Raw genomic sequence first — 20,154 nt, 5'->3', positions numbered from 1 at the left:
TGCCTGAGGCCTAACTATGGAAAGCCTGCTGTCAATCAGCATGACATCGACAGTCACGCCCCAACGACAGAACAGCCCAAAAGAAGAGGAGTTGCTCAGTTGATAACCCCCCCTTGGCTTTTGACCTATTTTGTTACATTACAACCTGTGTTAAAAAAAAATATTTAGTCGGATTTGTGCATGATGCATCAGCACTAAATAGTCTAAGTTGGTGAAGTGAAATGAGAAAATATACACATAAATTCAATTTATAAGATTAAATAACTAAAAATGGGTATGTGCTTATGCATTCACCCCTTTTGCTATGAAGCCCCTAAAGAATCCTGGTACAAGCAATTATCTTCATAAGTCACATGTATAGTGAAAGGACGTCCACCTTTGTGCAATCTAATGTCACATGGTCTGTCAGTATATACACACGTTTACTAAAAGGCTACAGAGGCTGCAACACCATTTTTTTGCTACATAATCTGAAGACAGCAGGAGATAAAGGCTGAAACACAGAATTCATGGATGTGTCACTGGTCAGAGTTCATACTGTCATACTGTTATTTACTAACTGTGGAGGATTTATCACTAAGAGATCAACAAAGCCGAACTACTCGGGCAACTTAGCAGCTCACGGTCTATGGAACTTGTACGTAGAAAGCCAGGTGTGGGCGGGGTTAGCTTTCTCAGCTCTGCTTCATTCTAAATCTAAAAGCTCTGATAGTTCACTGGGTTCAGCCGTTATGTTACTAAGAGATACATAGTTGAATTCAGCTTCTTTTTGCCTATATCAGGCTACTCTCAGATGTGGCAGCAAAAACTTGCCTTCAGATTCCCTTTAAGCAAGAGGCAACAGTGACAAAACAACACCATAAAGACCAAGGAGATCTCTAAAAAAAAAAATAGGGACAAAGTTGTTAAGAAGCACAAGTCAGGGTTGGGTTCTAAAAAAATCCCATCTCTGATGATTCCCTGGAGCACCATCAAATCCAGTATCTTTAAATGGAAAAAACATGGTACCACAACAAACCTCCCAAGAGAGGGCAGACCACCAAAACTCTCAGGCAGGACAAAGAGGGCATTAATCAGAGGCAACACAGAGACCAAAGGTAATACTTAAGAGCTTAAAAGGAAAAGAATCCAGCTCAACGATGCAGTGAAAGATCCGTAGCTTTATTTCACTTCAAAATAGCGTGTGAGGACAAAACATCAGCACATTAAAGCCAAGATCAACGCATTTCCGGTGACTGAGCACCCTTAATCATGAGATTTGGTATCATGATTAAGGGTGCTCAGTCACCGGAAACGCGTTGATCTTGGTTTTAATGTGCTGATGTTTTGTCCTCACACGCTATTTTGAAGTGAAATAAAGCTACGGATCTTTCACTGCATCGTTGAGCTGGATTCTTTTCCTTTTATGTTTGCCTACGCCCTGACACAGCGGTTCCGTGCTCCGAGCCTCCGGGAATGTCGATATGGTGAGCTGGACTTTGTTTTTTAATACTTAAGAGCTGCAGAGTTCCCAAGCAGAGACTGGAATATCTGTCCATTCAATCACAATAAGCCGTGAACTCCGTAGAGGTGGCCTTTATGAAAGAGTGAAAAAACTGCCATACTTACAATACCATGTCCACATACAAATGCACAAACAGGATGCAGCGGGTCTCCCAAGATAAAAGCAGGGGAAGCACAGGGGCAAAATACTCAAAATAAGCCACTTACTAACCCACCAAACATCCATGGGGCGGATGCCTAGTATTCCAACTGCACACATGTCTGCATAGGGTGTCGTTCACACTATTACATGACATGCACCTGAATCCGTATAACAGCCTACTGTGGGACCCACTGTATCCTGTTTGTGCATTTCTGTCTGGATATGATATTGCATAGTATGGCTGTTTTTTTTTCTCTCAGAAATATTGTTAATTTTCTTTTCCTCTTTCAGTGAATTTTATGAATGAGTGGACAGAAAAAAGTCTTTACTTACGCACAAAAATTGTAAGGTTTGCTTTGAGTTTGCTAAAAGTCTTGTAGGAGATTCCCCAAATGTAGGGAGGAAGGAGCTGTGGTCAGATGAGACCAATATTGAACTTTTTGGCCACCAAAGTAATTGCTATGTCTGGTGGAGCGCCCACTAGGGCCGTGGGGTACTCGGGCCGGGTCCGACGGTTCTTAAGGGGATGGTCACGGCAGCAGTGACCCGGTTCGTGGCCCTGGGTGTCCAATAAAAGTAATGAAATGAAGGGGAAATAAAATTGATAAGGGATTCGTTCATGACGCCACTCGTGGTGCTCGGCAATAGGGAATTGGCTGACGCTGCGGTTCAGGTCCACTGAGGCAGATGGTGACGCAGCAGAGATGTTTCAGCTCTCCACGATTAGAGCTTGGCCCAAGAGCAGTTAAAGTCAATGATGGTGAATGTTGTGATGCAGGGTAGGTGATGCAGTAATAATTCAGAGGACACAGCAGGGTGCAGTTTCCACAATTTGCTCACATTTCCTATATTCAATCCCCAGCCGGGTGCGTTGTCCTCCGAGTCTGTGATCCAGCCAGCTCTCAGGTAAATTCGGGTTCACTTTCCCGAGACCCCCATTCTTATGTGCCCTCCCTGGCCGTCTATCTGCGCAGGCTTCGCCCTCCTGTCCTGCGCCTCTCACACAGCTTACCGAGCCAGCAGCCTCGGATCTTGTCGGGCGACGTCCTCCTGGTCCCCTTGATCCTATGTGGCTGCCTTTTCAGGGAATGTGTGTGACTGTGGCATGTACAGTTACCACAGCCTCTGGCTTGCTAGCTGAGCCTTGTAGTTTTCCACTAGTCTGGGGGCCGGTTCCCCCACTGCCACCTGGTCCTTCCACCCAACAACAGTCGGCGTAAATTCGGGCACCCAGGGTGGAATTCTCACTTCCCTAGGCCCTAGGACCCCTTACTTCGTTCCTTCTCTCAGGAGCTTCTCTCTCCACATCTCCTCTTCTTCATGCCTCTCACTGCTAACTAACTCCTCCCTTTTGTTTCCATGACAACTCCTCACAACTGACTCTCTCCATCCACACCCTCTACCTAGTTCCCCCTCCTGCCTGAGATGGGGCCCTCCCTCAATACCACTCCCTGGCCTGGAGAGGTCTAGTGTTGGATGCTAGTGTGGGTCTCGGGTAGTGTCCCCTCCTTACCCGAGAGCGGAGTACCACACCTCTGGCTGAGGTGCAGTACCTCTGTGGCGACTGGACCTTCAGGGGCGCCACACTGGCGTCAAACCAACACAGTTCCTTACCCTAAGAACACCACCATCCACACAGTGAAACATGGTAGTGGCAGCATCATGCTTTTTGGCAGCAGGGACTTGTCAAGGGGAAGCTGGATGGTGCGAAATACATGGATATTCTTGAGCAAAAGCTGTTTCAGTCTGTCGGTAATTTATCCACGTCTAAGGCTACGTTCACATTTGCGTTTTGCAGCGCAGCGTCGGCGACGCAACGCACAACGCATGCAAAATGCATGCACAACGCAGCGTTTTGTGATGCATGCGTCCATTTTTGGCATGATTTTTGTCGCAAAAAAACTGCATCATGCAGCGTCCTCTGATCCCTGACGCTTGCGCCAAAAATGACGCATGCGTCACAAAATGCTTGACAACGCATGTCCATGCACCCCCATGTTAAATATAGGGGCGCATGACGCATGTGTTGCTATGCGTCGCCGAACCTGCGCCCGACGCAACGCAAATGTGAACGTAGCCTAAGAGACTTATCCAAAGTGACTTGCAGCTGTAATTGCAGCAAAATGAGGCTCTAGAAAGCACTGACTTTAGGAGACGGTGAATAGTTATGCACACTGAAGATATTTTGTCCTATCTGTTGTTTGCCTCACAATGAAAAGAAAACTAAATATTCACAGTTGTAGGCATGCCTTTCACTTGAACCTATGCAAATCCTGATAAAAAAAAAAAAAAAAAAGAAAACAGTAAAATTCCAGGTTGTGAGGCAGCAAAACCTGAAAAATGACGGGGGGAAGGGGGGTGAGTACTTTTGCAAACGACTGTAAATAGTAAGCAACTATCTACCTGCTAGTTTTGTGGCTCATAGTAATAAAATAATTTAGTCCTGGATAACCCCTTTCAGTCCATATCAGCATTGTAACAGGTAATGATGAAACGCAGTACAGATTTAACATACAATAGATGCTACACACCTTATTATGGTGTATTATGTATGTATATATATATATATATATATATATATATATATATATATATATATATATATATATATATATATATTCATTATAACCTGAAGCATGAACACACACACTGTTAATTATTAAATCTTCTTCTGCCCCCACAGTTCTAAGAAACACATGAAGATGTAGCTCAGCCCTTGAACAGCTTTAGCCTTTTTCCATGATAAATCACGAATCAGGCAAACAATGACAAGGCTGAGCCACGAGTGCAAATGCGACTTCTAAGCAGCCATAGTGATCAAAATTCCCATCTGCTCTTGTGGATGCATCTTCTGTTTCTACGTTAAATTATTTCACATACAATTCGAATTGATCAGTAAAAGATGGAAGAAAACCCCCCCAACAATTGACCTAAAAAGATATAATCAAAATGTAATAACGAATCAAGAGTATGGTTGACATAAAAGAGGAGTAGACAGGATTACATCTTGAATGATTTCCAGGACAAACAGATCCCTCTGGGACCTTAGGGATTAATATTGTTTTTCCTTTTTTTTCAGACACAGCATAGAATTAATGAGGGTACCTGCAACAATGCTTGCGAGCTGCAGAGTTCTGGTGATGGGGTATATGCTACGTGCCTGTACGATAGCTGAAGCTATTTTCTTGGCGTGTTTCTCCTCCCCGTATGTTTTCAGAATAGACGCAAGTGCCTGTTGATCTAAAGCATTCACAACATCAGCAGCGGTGGGCATGTCAGGATACCTACGCACAAGGAGAGCCAATTAGTTCCCTGACGTCGGTTTTCATTGACAAGAGGTGAAGCTTCATAGCACAGAGACATAAAAAAGCAAAAACACAGTTACTCTGCATAGGTGTTCCTCCGAGGTTTTAAAATAACTCGAAGCAACCTTCCTGAATCTCAGAAATAGATGCTACCTTCTGATCCACCTACTTTTAGTTCTTTTTCTGGCAACATTTTTACATAGTAAGATTGAAAACAACCATCTTGAGTATACAGTAGAGCACAGTTTTCCAGATGCAGAAGAATAAAGCACTCTACGATATTTGGAAGAGCTACATCAGTGCTTTCCATAGAGATGCAGGTAAACTAGTTGCATTATATTAAAGAAGCTGTCCACTTCTCGGACTACCCCTTCGGAACCACTATGTTTCTTGCCAGTAGAATAGTATCACCTGTACTCAATGTGGATGCGTGTGCCATTCCAGCAGTGTTGGCACTGTCTCTTCCCTGGATCACACGACATTGCAATGTCACAGGATTCCTGCTACCAATCAGCGCTGGTTCACTTTCCTCTCCTACAGACGAATCAAGACATCCGGTGGACGTGAAAGAGCAGCCACAGCTCTTACTTTAACCGGATATTAATTCTATCTAAAGAAAAGGAGAGTGAAGCCAGTGCTGATTGGTAGCAAGGATCACGTCCCATAACAATCGTGAGGAGAGACAGTACCAACACCACTGGAATGACACCACCACCGGAGGTGAGCATAGGTGTTATTATTTCACAGGGGGAAAATCATTGCTGTGGAGTCGGTGTCCAATTTGGTGGAGTCAGTATAAAATGGATTGACTCAGACTCCTAAAATATATAATACATTGGGTACGGTAGGTCAATGCAGGACGTGCTGTAAATGTTTTCATAAGAATTTGTGAAAGTTCTGAAATGTCCTATAAATGTCTGCTCTGTTCCTGATCTAGAGAGTATGGAAGGCTAGCACTCGACAGTTATGGGAGTGACGGTGCAAGTGAACGGAACCAATGGTCCTCTCAATTATGAAGATATAATCACTGCACTCGTACTATGAAGATACTTGATTCAAGTGAATAATTTTATTAAATAAATGATCAAGTGAAGCGATAGGCAAAAAATGTTTCGGCCAACCCGTGGCCTTGATCACAATATCGCCTTATGTGAAGTTCCTTCTTTCGAATGTATGAGTGGTGCTGCTAAGGTATCAGCCAAAGATAAAGGTAAGCAGACCAACTTATTGTTAGTGTTGCTGCAGCCGCTGTGATAGAGAGTTGGTTGGTATATGTACATATAGCTGTTTGTTTGTAGAGCCAGCCAGAGCCAACATATGATACTCTTATGGTGCTTATTGGCCAGAGGTGAGGGGAATAAATTCAGATCCGTCCTCTGTTTGTGGTGATCATAGTAGCCGGGTCCAGCGTTGGTGGACAAGTGGGGGAGGCAGACACAGACCGTGTCAATGCACAAGGACACGCCTCCCGTTTTTTGCCTATCGCTTCACCTGATCATTTATTTAATAAAATTATTCACTTGAATCAAGTATCTTCATAGTACGAGTGCAGTGATTATATCTTCATAACTGTTCCTGATCTAAGTTAGTTGAGATGAATCTGTCCTGCACTTTATATACATGCTCAGTAGTGAGGCTCCTCCTCCACAGATCAGAGCACAAAGACACTGGGAAGGAATGTCTGCAGTCAACTCTGAACTGCTAGAGTGAGCAGGATAACAAGATTAAGGCTAGTAAATAGATGGATGAATCATAATGGTCATGAAAAGCCTGATGCTACCATTTTACTAGAGTACATTTATCACTTAAACATGAGGCATGCATGAGGGAGTCGTAGACAGGTAAAGTGAAGCGTCAGAGTCAGAGTGGGAGGTTTGGCTTATAGACTCCACCAACCTGGGGAAAATATAGGAATTGAGAAGGGGTTGCCCAAGTAGTGGACAGCCTCTTTAAAGGGTTGGCCAAAATATATTTTACCTTCATATTTCATGCTGTTTGTCCAAGTACGATTTATAAAATTGTAAAATAGTGTTATGGAAGGCATGCCATTGACTACATACGGATACACAGACACGGACGTAGCCATGTTTTACAATGAAGCTCATCAGTCATTATCTGAGCCCAGGGTGGCAGCATAAAGTTCACAAGGATAATAATCTGCTATATTAATAATAAAAATGATTCGCCAGTAAGTTCAAACCTCCTAAGCCATCCACTGTATCTGAGAATGTAGGTCTTAGGAAGGTGAATAAAATGATATCTTGAAATCTGTGATCTGATGTTTTATTCCAGAAAAATCCACATTTTTCTTAATATGTAAATGAGCTGTTAAGAACTATGGGCCGGAGTTAGATCTCCCTGAGAATCTGCCCCCAGATGTTATTTTAAAGGGAGAGTTACCAGTGCGAGACATGTAATGACTGACAGTGTGCTCTCCTGATCTACATGTATCACATTGATAACTCCCTCTTTCATTTAAAATAAGCTCTGGAGGCAGATTCTCAGGGACATCTATCGTAAGTTCATAGATCATTTACATTTTAAGAACAATGTGGATTTTTCGGGAATATGACATCGGGCATCAGATATCAAGGTAGAATTTTATTCAAATTTTTATGACCTATATGACCATATAGAAGGCTTAGGAGGTTTGCTCCTTCTGACAGATTCCACTTAAAGGAGTTTTCCAATATGTCTACTGTATGGCCAGAGGCTGAGTTTAATCTTGGAGAATAGTGAACAGAAGAGCATGACATTTATGTGATCATCTTATAGCACAACAAATGGGAAGTATGGAAGGTGATAAGTTAATGCCTGGCTGATGTATAGGGGAAAATGATCTTTTCTCAGAAATAAATAGTGAGGGTTAAATTTGCTTCCATAACCTCTTTATTAGTCCCTAGGTTGATTTCTTTCACTTATGAGAGTAAAACTTGGTTGACTGACTATTTTTGTTATTTTGCAGCCTACATACTGGAGGAGGAATTTAAGATAACAGTTACTACACACTCTCTGTTCTCGGCATATGAAGAGAAAAGTGGGAGGGGGAGTTTCTTGCCTCAACAAAACTTTATAATTGGACTTTGACTGCCGCTGTCTCCTCGTTGTGCTCTTTCTGCGCTTTTCGTCTACATTATTTCTGATATGATATGGGCTTTCTAAATTGGCTCAACAATTATCCTACCATGAGCACGGTGCAGACAGCTTCCTGTGTGTTTGATGGGACACAACTAATTTTGTATCTTTCTGAATTTAGAATTTCTTAGGATGAATACTGGACATAGTATTTGAACAATATCTTACAAGGTGACATGGCAAAAGGAATACATAAAGAGACTCTGTCACCAGATTCTTGCTACCTAATGTGAGAGCAGAATAATGTCAGGAAAGAGAGCCCGATTCCAGTGATGTGTCACTTACTGGGCTGCTTAGTGTAGTTTTTAGAAAATCTGTGTTTTAACAGCAGGAGAGTATCACTAGAAGACTAGAAAACCTGCAGCCATATAGTCTAACCCTGCCCCCATAACTGATTGGCAGCTTTCTGCCTATGTACACAGAAAGTGGCCAATCAGTGGTATGGGCGGGATTATACAGAGAAACACATCATAAAAAATAGCCTCTCCAAAACCTTGTCAAATGACAAATGCACTAGCAGGATGCAGCAGCCCCCACTGATAAAGGCTGGAGCAGCACAGGTGCAAGATACTGATGAGAACAACCACCCACTCGCCTAAATAATGGAGGGGTTGGCTGCCTAGTAGCACAAATGCACACAGATAGGGCTTGCATAGGACACTACTCACACAGGGAAGTGTGAGGCAAAGTGTCTGGATAACAGCCTATTGATCACGTCCATAGTATTAGCAGGCGGGCCGTCCAACACTATATATATATCTCATCAGTAGCTTGCACCTGTGCTGCTCCAGCCTTTATCAGTGGGGGCCTGATGCACCTTGCTAGTGCATTTGTCATTTGACAAAGTTTTGGTGAGGCTATTTTTTATGATGTGTTTTTTTTTTTAGTTTCTCCATGTTAGTGGTGTTATACAGAACTGCTAGATCTGCAGCAGATAAAACAGTGATTTTATCAAAACTATACCAAGTAGCCCAGCAAATGGCACATTGCTGGAATCAGGGTCTACTAGCAGTAGAATAAATAGTCTACTATGCTTTCCTATGCAGTGGGACGCAGTAAAAAAAAGTATACAACCTTGTTTTTTTTGGTTTTTTTTACAATGGAAGCTACCGATGTATTGTACTGTATGTCAGGGCATTTGTCAGCGACTTATGTTTATAGAAAGGGACCTTTGCTTTTTTTTCCTTTTCTGCAAGGGACAAGATCTGAGCAATGATCGAATAGAAGTCAGCAGTGGGGTCCAGGGATCAAATCTCAACAAGGACAACATCTACAATGAGTTTGTATGTTCTCTCCATGTTTGTGAGGGTTTCCTTTGGGTTCTCCAGTTTTCTCCCACACTCCAAAGACATACTGATAGGGAATCTAGATTGTGAGCCCCAATGAGGACAGTGATGATAATGTCTGTAAAACACTGCAGAATATGATAGCTCTATATAAGCAAAGCATAATAATAATAATAATAATAATAATAATAATGTGTGCAGATGCCCTCTGATACCAGGGACAGCATTATTGTAGCCCCTCTGCCCTGTTACTTGCTGTCGCTGAACTATCATATGTGTGTAAGTGGGTTCCACTTAAATCCTTACTGAGTGCCCCCTGGTAGCGCTGGAGCAGCATCACATAACATGCAAATATATAGTACATATAAGCAAATAGTACAAATATATAGTACACAGCAAATATAAAGTACATTCCTGCTTTTATCATTCTGGGTTAAAAGCCACTTACCTGCTATGATCCATTCTCATATCTAAGGGGCCATCCTTACTCAGTGAAAAGCCTCTTTCAGGACTGTCAAACTGCATGGACGAGCACCCAGCATCAATAAGAACTCCATCGATTTCCCCGGGTTGGACTCCCACAGAGAGAAGTAAATTCTCACATTCACTGAATTTTCCCAACAATGGCTGAATATTATACCTGGTTCCAAAGAAAATGAAAAGAAAACAAGCAGTTATCATTAGATGTGGAGAAACAAGGGTTATTGTTTAAGAATATATAAAAAAATCAATTGCTAAAGAATATTTTGCGTAAAAGTGGCCAACAAATTTTTTGATAATCCAAATGAAAAAAAATGGTTGCATATGCCGGCATGCATATAAATGGCATGCATCATTTTATATTTGACCTCGCTGAGGCTGTTCTGTTACTCCCAAAGACTTAGGAGGACCACAATTAGAGCAGCCACCTTTCCATGACCTAGCAGAACAGAGTTTGGAGGACCCGCATGTAGTGATGAGCGAGTGTACTTGTTGCTTGGGTTTTCCCGAGCACGCTCGGGTGACCTCCGAGTATTTGTTAGTGTTCGGAGATTAAGTTTTCATCGCAGCAGCTGAATGATTTACAGCTACTACCCAGCCTGAGTACATGTGGGGGTTGTCTGGTTGCTAGGGAATCCTCACATGTAATCAAGCTGGCTAGTAGCTGTAAATCATTCAGCTGCGGCGATGAAAACTTAATCTCCGAACACTAACAAATACTCGGAGGTCACCCGAGCGTGCGCGGGAAAACCCAAGCAACAAGTACACTCGCTCATCACTACCCGCATGCTCTCACCAGGTAGCAAAAAATGGTTGGATATACTGTGAAAGGTAATGGCATGTATTGTCTTATGGCTGACCTAGCTGAGGCTGTTCCGTTCCCCCCAAAATCTTGGGAGAGAACCATAAACTAGAGCAGCCACCTCTCCATCCAAGCCCCACAGGACCTAGCGGAACACAGGTTGGAGGACTCCCATGCTCTCACCAGGTAGGAGTCTAAGTTCCGGGATCTTCAGTAGATATTTATGAGGTATACTCGCTCGCCCCGAGCTCTTTTACACATAAACAAACTACATTGTATAGGTGCACAGGTGCTATGTAGTTTGTTTTTGAAAAAGAGCTCAGTGTGAGCACAAAACGCGTAAAAATAAAAACTATGAAATTGCTATTCCACTTTGAAACCGCTTCCTTCTTACAGCAGTGTGGTCCACTCTGAAACGTCAAATCTCCTTTTTCTATTAAACGATATGAAAAACAGCGTTCACCTTCATTTGTCGACGTGACTACAGCAGCTGTAATATTCATGGGTAATTATTGGAGTTGTGACAATCACAAACCTTTCAGGTGAGCAACTCCATAACTTCCTTCTCATCTGTACCTTTCAGTATTATCCTATGTGAACTTGTCTCCCCCCCTTTTTTTTCTAAATCTCAGACTTGGCATACACCGATCATAATAAATCCAAGGAGTCACTTACAGACCGCAAAGCACTGTAACCAGAATCCATTCCCAAACAAATGTTTGGCATTGTGTAGTCAGATGATCCAAATATAAACTATTCCCTTTATATGCCCTACTTATAAGCCCATACCTAACTGCAGGGGTTATCACCCTAAAATAAATGACATCACGCCCCAAGTCCTTGATAACTGTCACTAGGACACCCCTAGAATTCCTCTACACCTCCAGATAAGAACAATGCTTTTACAAACATTGCAAATCGTTTAGCCTTCCAAGATCTATTGTGGCTTATCGTTGTTTTCTGTGAGCCATTGTTAGCTACATGGAAACAATTGGATTTAACGTTTTACATGGATTTCATGGATGGTAAAAAGAGTGCAGTCCCCACCTACCGCAAAACAGATGAAAATCCAATATTCCAAAACTCGGAAACAAAATCTAGAGCTTAACTGTCATAAATGTAAACACAAGATTTCTGATAGCGTCCTTCGTCATAGTCAAGTCCCCACCTTTACAGGCATTGAGGGGTCTTTCAAGGTTATATACCATCACATAACCCAAACATCATAAGATTCCCAGTGAAATCAATATTTGCCAATATTATCAACAGGTACATTTTGGAGTAAAGCACTTGAAGCTTGATTTGGCCAGTCTAGGTGGAGGCCATTCATAGTTTAGTATTCTCCATCTTAAAAAAAAAATGAGGTGAATTAAAACAAGATGTACAAATGTAGAGAACTTAAAGTGTAACCGCTGCTTTCATTTTTATTTCATAAATCAATAATACACATGAAAATAAGGAACTTTGTAACATATCTTATCGGAGAAATTTGCTTCTTTTTCTGCCATGATTGATCATTCATTATCAAAATAGTCAATTGACAGGTACAATCTGTATTCAGTGAGGACAGATTGTTACATTACTGAGACAGGAGATGGCAGTTGGTTTTTATAGCATTCTATGTAGACGGGAAAGGAGGAGGGAGGAGCTAGATTCAGAGCCCCTCCCCTTTCCCATATACATAGAAGCTTATCAGTGCCAACTGCCATCTCCTACCGCCGTAATGTAATTATCTGACTTCACTGAATACAGATTTTATCGTTAAATTGAAAATTTTGATAATGAAACATCAGTCCTGAAGGAGAAAGAAGCGGATTTCTCTGATAAGATTTATTACAAAGTTCCTTATTTTCATGTGTATTATTGATTTATGAAATAAAACACAAACCTTGGCCACTACTTTTTTATTGATGGTCTATCCTTATGATGGTCCATCAATAGATGGCCGGTGGGGGTGCGGAACCCGGTACTCCTGCCAATTAACAGGAAGCTCTTGAAAGCTGCCAGAACACTGCAGCTCCATCATTTCTATAATGGCCACAGGCTGATACTACAGATCTACCCGTATTCATATGAATAAAGCAGGAATTTTGTAACCGGCTTCAGTCACTTTAGTTTTGATGGAGCTTTTGTGTTCGAGAACTTCTGTCCGCTGACGGTAATTGCTGATCCCTGGGGGTGCTGGGTGGCATACCCCCACCTGTCATATATTGATGGACTATCTGTAAAGTAGTGGTTAAACCCTTTCACTTGACATTTTTAATAAAATTTCATGTGCCAAATGTGAAGATAAAGTTTACTACATCTATAGATATTTTTGTTTTTTACACCATGGAGATGATGCACTCTTAGCACATAGAAAAGTATGTACCGTATATTGCCTTCAACATCCAAAAATTCATATCTGCCATTAATTATATTTTTAAAAAGAAAGTCAGAAAGCAAGTCACCAATGAGATGGAAGAGGCACAATTTGAACTTTAATGGCTTTGGAGCTCAGAAATCAAGTTTATAAATGAAGTTGTCAGTAGAAAACTGTTCAGAGTGACAGACTACCAATGCTCCTCATAGCCAGTGGCTATACAGCCTGCACACAATGAATGCAACTCAGTGATATTCCCTTATATAAAAGTGGAGATACTAAATGCCTTTCTTAACAAACTGTATTTCCTAAAATAAAAGTTCAACTGTCTGTAGCAAAATGTGCGGAGGAATGGTAATGAAGCAGAGCAAGGATTATCACGCATGGCACACTAGAAGATAAGAGTAACACTTGTTCTATCAAACACTTCTGTCTCTCTAAACGTTACATGATTAATTACAACGCAGAACAGCTTAATACATCTTCATAGACTTCGATTAAAGTCCTCATTGAATCATCAAATAAATGTTTCCAAGAATAGTTTGGGACTTGTTGACTCAAAAGTGCCAAGAAACCATTCAAGATATAGGCTTCCACGACTTTCTTCAACAGCTGAATGCATAGCATTTAGTCCTAATCTGTGATCTATGTCTGCTGGACATCAATTGTCCTTTTCTTATCCTATATCTCTGTAGGATAAATCTACTGAGATCTGCAATGGGTTAACATCACAAATGCAGCTCTGTCTTATTTACTGTGGGATGATAAATCAGTCATTGTAGCTATTCTATCTATTAAAACCTCTATATGGTGAGAGCCATAGAACAAAACGGCCATTCACAAAGCCAAAACCTATATTTGGTGCTTCAAAGTCTTTTTTGATGGAATAAGTTCAGTGCTCCATTGCTTAATGTCAGAAAAACAGCTTTATGGTTTCTAAAAACAAAACCCTTTTGATGTATAGAGTCATCCTATCATGTCTACTGGCTAACTGAACTGCAGTACCATTAGCTGGAAGAACAGACTAATGAAAGGCAAAGACATACCGTACGTAAAATCTCAAATTAATTAAATGCAGCTTTCACTTGCAGAACTTACAAAGAGATAGAATGTATTTAACATTTAGCATGTCAAAGGGTTTAATGGCTTGTAAAATATATTAAAAACATGGCTTCCTTCTTCCACAAACAGCATCACAGCTGTCCTCAGGTTGTGTATGGTATTACAGCTTGGCCCCTATTCACATAATGGAAGCAGAGCTGCAATAAAAGATGCATTTTTAAAAAAATTCTGTATAACCTCTTTAAACACTACGAATACATACACTAAAAAAAATTAGACTTCTTACCCTAAAAAGCTCCAGTAGAACCCTGCTTCAAATCCCTTTGTGACTATGAGCATTTCACTGATTTCGAGCCACTACTAAATAGTAAATTGTGATCTCTTAACTTAAAGGGAACCGAACACCAGAAAACCGAATATTAATCTCACCTGATATGCCTGCAAGCAAATATGTGAACATTACAATGGTTTTTGTAGCTAAATTATACTTTTTATGATTTGCCACACCTGAGCAATGCATGTGACTAGTTTGTCAATACAGGAGGCACCTTGAAGCTTCATCACCAACAAAGGTTCTTGTACAAAGAGTTAATTAAATTTCAACTGTATTCATTACTTTTTCCCTGTGTCATTTCTCATTATTACACAATTTATGGACATCTTTGGATGATTTCTTTGCCTTTGTGGATTGGATGGGTTGTAACCGACATCTGGTGAGAATTTCATGTCAATAGTACCTTTAGAAATATATTTACTTAGACAATTGGTGATGTGTTCAATACTTATTACACCCGCTGGTTTATGGGCAGACAGTTGGGCGGGTCTGGCTGCCCACATGCCTCACCTCTGTGTTAACCTGTTAAAATGGAGTTCGTTGTTTGGCACATGGCTGTCTGTGAAAGGAGAAGGCCTCCTTTGTGGGATATCCAGACTGAACAGTGCACGGGATGCTATCTGTTGTGAATTCTGCTTTTGGGTTCCCTCCGGTGGTAGTAGGTGGTAATGCAGTTGTCCCTGGGTTGCAGTCCTGATCAGGTGTGTCTGCTGATTGCAGTTCTGACTGGGGTATTTAGGTGTGCAGGATTCATTAGTCCTTGCCAGTTGTCAATTGTTGTTGGGAGGTGTAGGACCTCTGCCTGGTTCCTCCTGCCTTTCTGCCAAATCAGCAAAGATAAGTGTCTGGTTTTTTTTCCTGTGGCACACATGCTGTGTGCTTCACAATTCAGTGCTATTCTTTGTGTTTTCTTGTCCAGCTTAGATTGTGTCAGTATTTTCTCAGTCTTGTTGGATTCTCTGGAGTGGCAGATATACATTCCATGTCTTTAGTTAGATTGTGGAACTTTTTGTATTATCTGTTGTGGATATTTTTGGAAGGGTTTTAATACTGACCGCCTAGTAATCTGTCCTATCCTTTCCTATTTAGCTAGAGTGGCCTCTTTTGCTAAATCCTGTTTTCTACCTGCGTGTGTCTATTCTTCTCCTACTCACAGTCATTATTCGTGGGGGGCTGCCTATCCTTTGGGGGTCTGCTCTGAGGCAAGATAGCATTCTATTTCCATCTATAGGGGTATTTAGTCCTCCGGCTGTGTCGAGGTATCTATGGTTTGTTAGGCACACCCCACGGCTACTTCTAGTTGCGGTGTTAGTTCAGGATTTGCGGTCAGTACAGGTTCCACCGACTCCAGAGAAAGTTTTCATGCGGCTCCAAGGTCACCAGATCATAACAGCTATCCAGCCTGTGTGACCAGGACTGGCTGACAATAGACTTTGTCCAAAGAACTGTTTTCTTTGTTTTTCCTGCACTGAAAGCTGTTTATTTTTACTTTGCTTATGGATGGTTTATGAAGCAGCAATAAACCAACATTGACGTTTAGATGGAAACACTTCTTGTTTTGTCTCCCAACGCACCCAAGCGAGTAGCATTCCCTACAGTTCGTCTTAGAAGTGTCCCCTGAGGCAGACATTCCAAAGCTAGGGGTGACCAGCAACAATTTTGGATCCACTCAACATAGAGCTCTACCTTTAAGAGAAGCATCAACAATGTACAGTTGTGGCCAAAAGTATTGACACCCCTGCAATTCTGTCAGATAATACTCAGTTTCTTCCTGAAAATGATTGCAAACACAAATTCTTTGTTATTATTATCTTCATTTGTCTTAAATGAAAAAAACACAAAAAGAATTGTCCTAAAGCCAAATTGGATATAATTCCACACCAAACATAAAAAAGGGGGTGGACAAAAGTATTAGCACTGTTCAAAAAATCATGTGATGCTTCTCTAATTTGTGTAATTAACAGCACCTGTAACTTACCTGTGGCACCTAACAGGTGTTGGCAATAACTAAATCACACTTGCAGCCAGTTGACATGGATTAAAGTTGACTCAACCTCTGTCCCGTGTCCTTCTGTGTACCACATTGAGCATGGAGAAAAGAAAGAAGACCAAAGAACTGTCTGAGGACCCGACTCCAAGACTTCTCCCGTGCTGCGCCAATCCTCTGGAATGCTCTACCCCAAGACATTAGGACCATCCACAACTTGCATAGTTTTAGGCGCTCGCTCAAAACACATTTGTTCAGAGCGGCCTATCACGTTCCCTAATCAAACTCATTTTATGTTTTTGTGCGTGTGTAACCCATTCACTACTTCCATCTACCCCCCCCTCCCTGAAGATGGCTGGACCATCATTGTAAATACACCATTGTAAATACACACCTGTGCTTTGTATCTCCCCACCTCATTGTAGATTGTAAGCTCTCACGAGCAGGGTCATCTTATTTTGTCTTATTTTTGCTTTATTACTGTATTGTTAACGTTGTTACCTATGACTGTTGTGTTTGAAACTGTTAAACTGTAAAGCGCTGCGGAATATGTTGGCGCTATATAAATAAAGATTATTATTATTATTATTATTATTATAGTCAAACATGGCGGAGGTTCCCTAATATTTTGGGGTTGCTTTGCTGCCTCTGGCACTGGACTGCTTGACCGTTGTGCATGGCATTATGAAGTCTGAAGACTACCAACAAATTTTACAGCATAATGTAGGGCCCAGTGTGAGAAAGCTGGGTCTCCCTCAGAGGTCATGGGTCTTCCAGCAGGACAATGACCCAAAACACAATTCAAAAAGCACTAGAAAATGGTTTGAGAGAAAGCACTGGAGACTTCTAAGGTGGCCAGCAATGAGTCCAGACCTGAATCCCATAGAACACCTGTGGAGAGATCTAAAAATGGCAGTTTGGAGAAGGCACCCTTCAAATATCAGGGACCTGGAGCAGTTTGCCAAAGAAGAATGGTCTAAAATTCCAGCAGAGCATTGTAAGAAACTCATTGATGGTTACCGGAAGCGGTTGGTCGCAGTTATTTTGGCTAAAGGTTGTGCAACCAAGTATTAGGCTGAGGGTGCCAATACCTTTGTCTGGCCCATTTTTGAAGTTTTGTGTGAAATGATCAATGTTTTGCTTTTTGCTTCATGCTCGTTTGTGTTTTTTCATTTAAGACAAATTAAATGAAGATAATAATACCAAAGAATTTGTGATTGCAATCATTTTCAGGAAGAATCTGAGTATTATCAGAGAATTGCAGGGGTGTCAATACTTTTGGCCACAACTGTAACTGTCACAAATGGTATAGCGCAGGAGCCGGGTGCTGATACAAGATTTCCCTATTTTATGTTGAATGGGAGTTATTGCACTGTGGAACAGTTGTTTGTACCAGGACCCTATAGACGGAGGGTTTTGAACATGGCACATTCACATTTCTTGGGTGGTCATCTGATGGTGGAAAAATCTAAAAAATGGATCATGTAGTTCTACACTGGGAAATATTAAAGTATTGCAGGTCCTGACCAAAATGCCAGCTAACTGACCCCGCTTCTCACTTTTGAAGTCCCCTTGTGCCATTACCCATCATAGAAGTGCCATTTTAGAGAATTTCCATGGCCTTGGTCGGCCCCCTGGTTAAGTTTGTATGAGGGCATCAATATGTGCAAAAAGTATAGTTCACGAGTTGGTCCACTTTTTTTTCTCGGACAGGATTACCGAGGGATATCCTTACTGATCAAGGAATGCCCTTTATAAGTAAGGTGATGAGGAAACTGGGTAAGGCTCTAGAAATTACACAACTGAAGACATCAGTATACCATACTCAGACAGATGGCCCTGTGGAAAGATTCAATAAAACACACAAGACCATGCTTAGAAAAGCCAAAGGAAATGACGGTAGAGACTGAGTGTCTGCTACCATATCTACTGTTCTCTATCTGGGAGGTTCCACAGGTCTCTACTGGGTTCTCTCCTTTCGAGATGCTGGCTAAAATCTGCAGGGCCTCCTTGATATAGTGAAGCAAACTTGAGAAGCTGAAGTCACGTCTCACAGGAGCGTCACCGAGCACTGGGATGTGACAATTAACTTTTAGCTTCTAGGCCTCTACTGTACTCCTGAACCAACAGTACCATCCCCTGGCTGATTGACTGGTTTTTCCTCTGGTATACCAGACACTGTTTCTTATCAGCCTTGAGGTCCACAGTTCAAATCCCATGAAGAACAACATCTAAAAAGAGTTGGTATGTTCTTCCCGTGTTTGCGTGGGTTTCCTCGGTGTACTCTGGTTTTCTCACATACTCTGTTTTCCATACTGTAAAAAAAAGGCCAATGGAAACTGGCCCAGTCTGTGAAAAATAGTCTTTCGGCAAATTTTGGAAGGAAGGGTGACTAATGGCTATAGATACATTTGATGTGTTTGCCTGTAGCTTTACCAATTCATGGGTTGAATATTCATTTAAAATGAAATGCGAACAGGGTCATGCTTTAAGTCTATTATTCTACCTTAAGCAAAGCTAAATACCAATAATTTTCATTTCTATTCAAGATAAATTAATTTTTCAGATAGTGAGTCTTTCCAAAAGCTACTGGCATTATAACCTTAATTGGAAGCATAATAATTTCTAGAAATTGTCTGAAAGTGTGCAACTACGCACTTTGTGCCTACAAATATATATGTTGAGTAGCTTAAAATATCTAAAAAGCATAGGCATATACCAGTATGCCAAATGAACTGCTAGACTCTCATCTTGAAGCCTGAAGAATCAAAATCAGGGTCACCACATTCATAGTGACTCATAAGCAAGCATGTATAATAAAGTGACACCAAGTACGTTTCAATGAAACTCATTCGTAGCAACAACCCTGCTGCCTGTTAACATATATTCAGTTAATGAGGTGTAGATTTAACGAAATAGAAGACGTAGGGCTGAATTTCAATAGTGCGTTGTGGAGGTCTCTAAGACATCTGCTTAAGTATTCTAAGGTACTCACAATTTTCCTTCTTCATATATTATAATAGACTATATTTTATATGGGCAAAGGTTATTTTCTAAATGACCTTTTAAGAAACACTATGTCCACTGAGAATATTTAAGTTTGGTTTGACACTCTATTTATGGGGAAAAAAATACATTTTTAAATGCCCTCTTCGAAGCCAAACCCAAAAGTGTCTCCAAGGAAGGAGTCATTCCTTTATAATTGCAATTGACTAGAAATCCATTTCTGGCTTTAGCTAAAAAAAACTATCAAAAACTGCAGTGTAGTTAGAAAAAATATATAGCAAATTAAAATAAAGTAATGCAGTGTGTTAAACAAACTTTAGGGCTCATTGAAGCGTCACAGATTTTTTTTTTGCTATGCAAAAAAGGATGATCTTTACCAGTGATTTGGATCAGATTCTGGGAAGCACGGTGGCTCAGTGGATAGCACTGCAGCCTTGCAGCGCTGGAATCCTGGGTTTTAATCCCACCTCCTTGGACACCATCTGCAAGGAGTTTGTATGTTCTCTCCGTGTTTGCGTGGGTTTCCTCCGGGTTCTCCAGTTTCCTCCCACATTCCAAAGACATACTGATAGGGAATTTAGATTGTGATAATGTGTGCAAACTGTAAAGCGCTATGGAATATATTAACAATATATAAAAATAAAGATTATTATTAATATTATTATAAAGATTCTCAATAGTGATTTGTGGCCGGTCTTAGGGCTCCTATAAGGAGGACAGAGACTACTAAAATTGCTAATGGCCAGGGAA

At 41.1% G+C, this 20,154-nt stretch overlaps 1 protein-coding gene across 3 annotated transcripts in view; it reads right to left on the bottom strand.

Moving 5' to 3' along the window:
• Positions 1 to 20,154, bottom strand: part of METTL15 (methyltransferase 15, mitochondrial 12S rRNA N4-cytidine) — a 611,732-nt gene that overhangs the window by 162,900 nt on the left and 428,678 nt on the right. For all 3 annotated transcript variants that reach the window (XM_077288052.1, XM_077288049.1, XM_077288048.1), the window contains exons 4-5: positions 9,820 to 10,011; positions 4,751 to 4,929 (exon numbers count right to left, since the gene is read on the bottom strand). In XM_077288052.1, coding sequence (XP_077144167.1) covers positions 4,751 to 4,929; positions 9,820 to 10,011 — 371 coding nt within the window. The remainder of the gene's footprint in view (positions 1 to 4,750; positions 4,930 to 9,819; positions 10,012 to 20,154) is intronic.

Source organism: Ranitomeya variabilis, chromosome 2 (genome assembly GCF_051348905.1).
Source record: "Ranitomeya variabilis isolate aRanVar5 chromosome 2, aRanVar5.hap1, whole genome shotgun sequence".
Classification (NCBI taxonomy): Eukaryota; Metazoa; Chordata; class Amphibia; order Anura; family Dendrobatidae; genus Ranitomeya; species Ranitomeya variabilis.
Note: the sequence above shows the minus strand (reverse complement) of the source record. Positions and strands in the feature narration are given on the sequence as shown.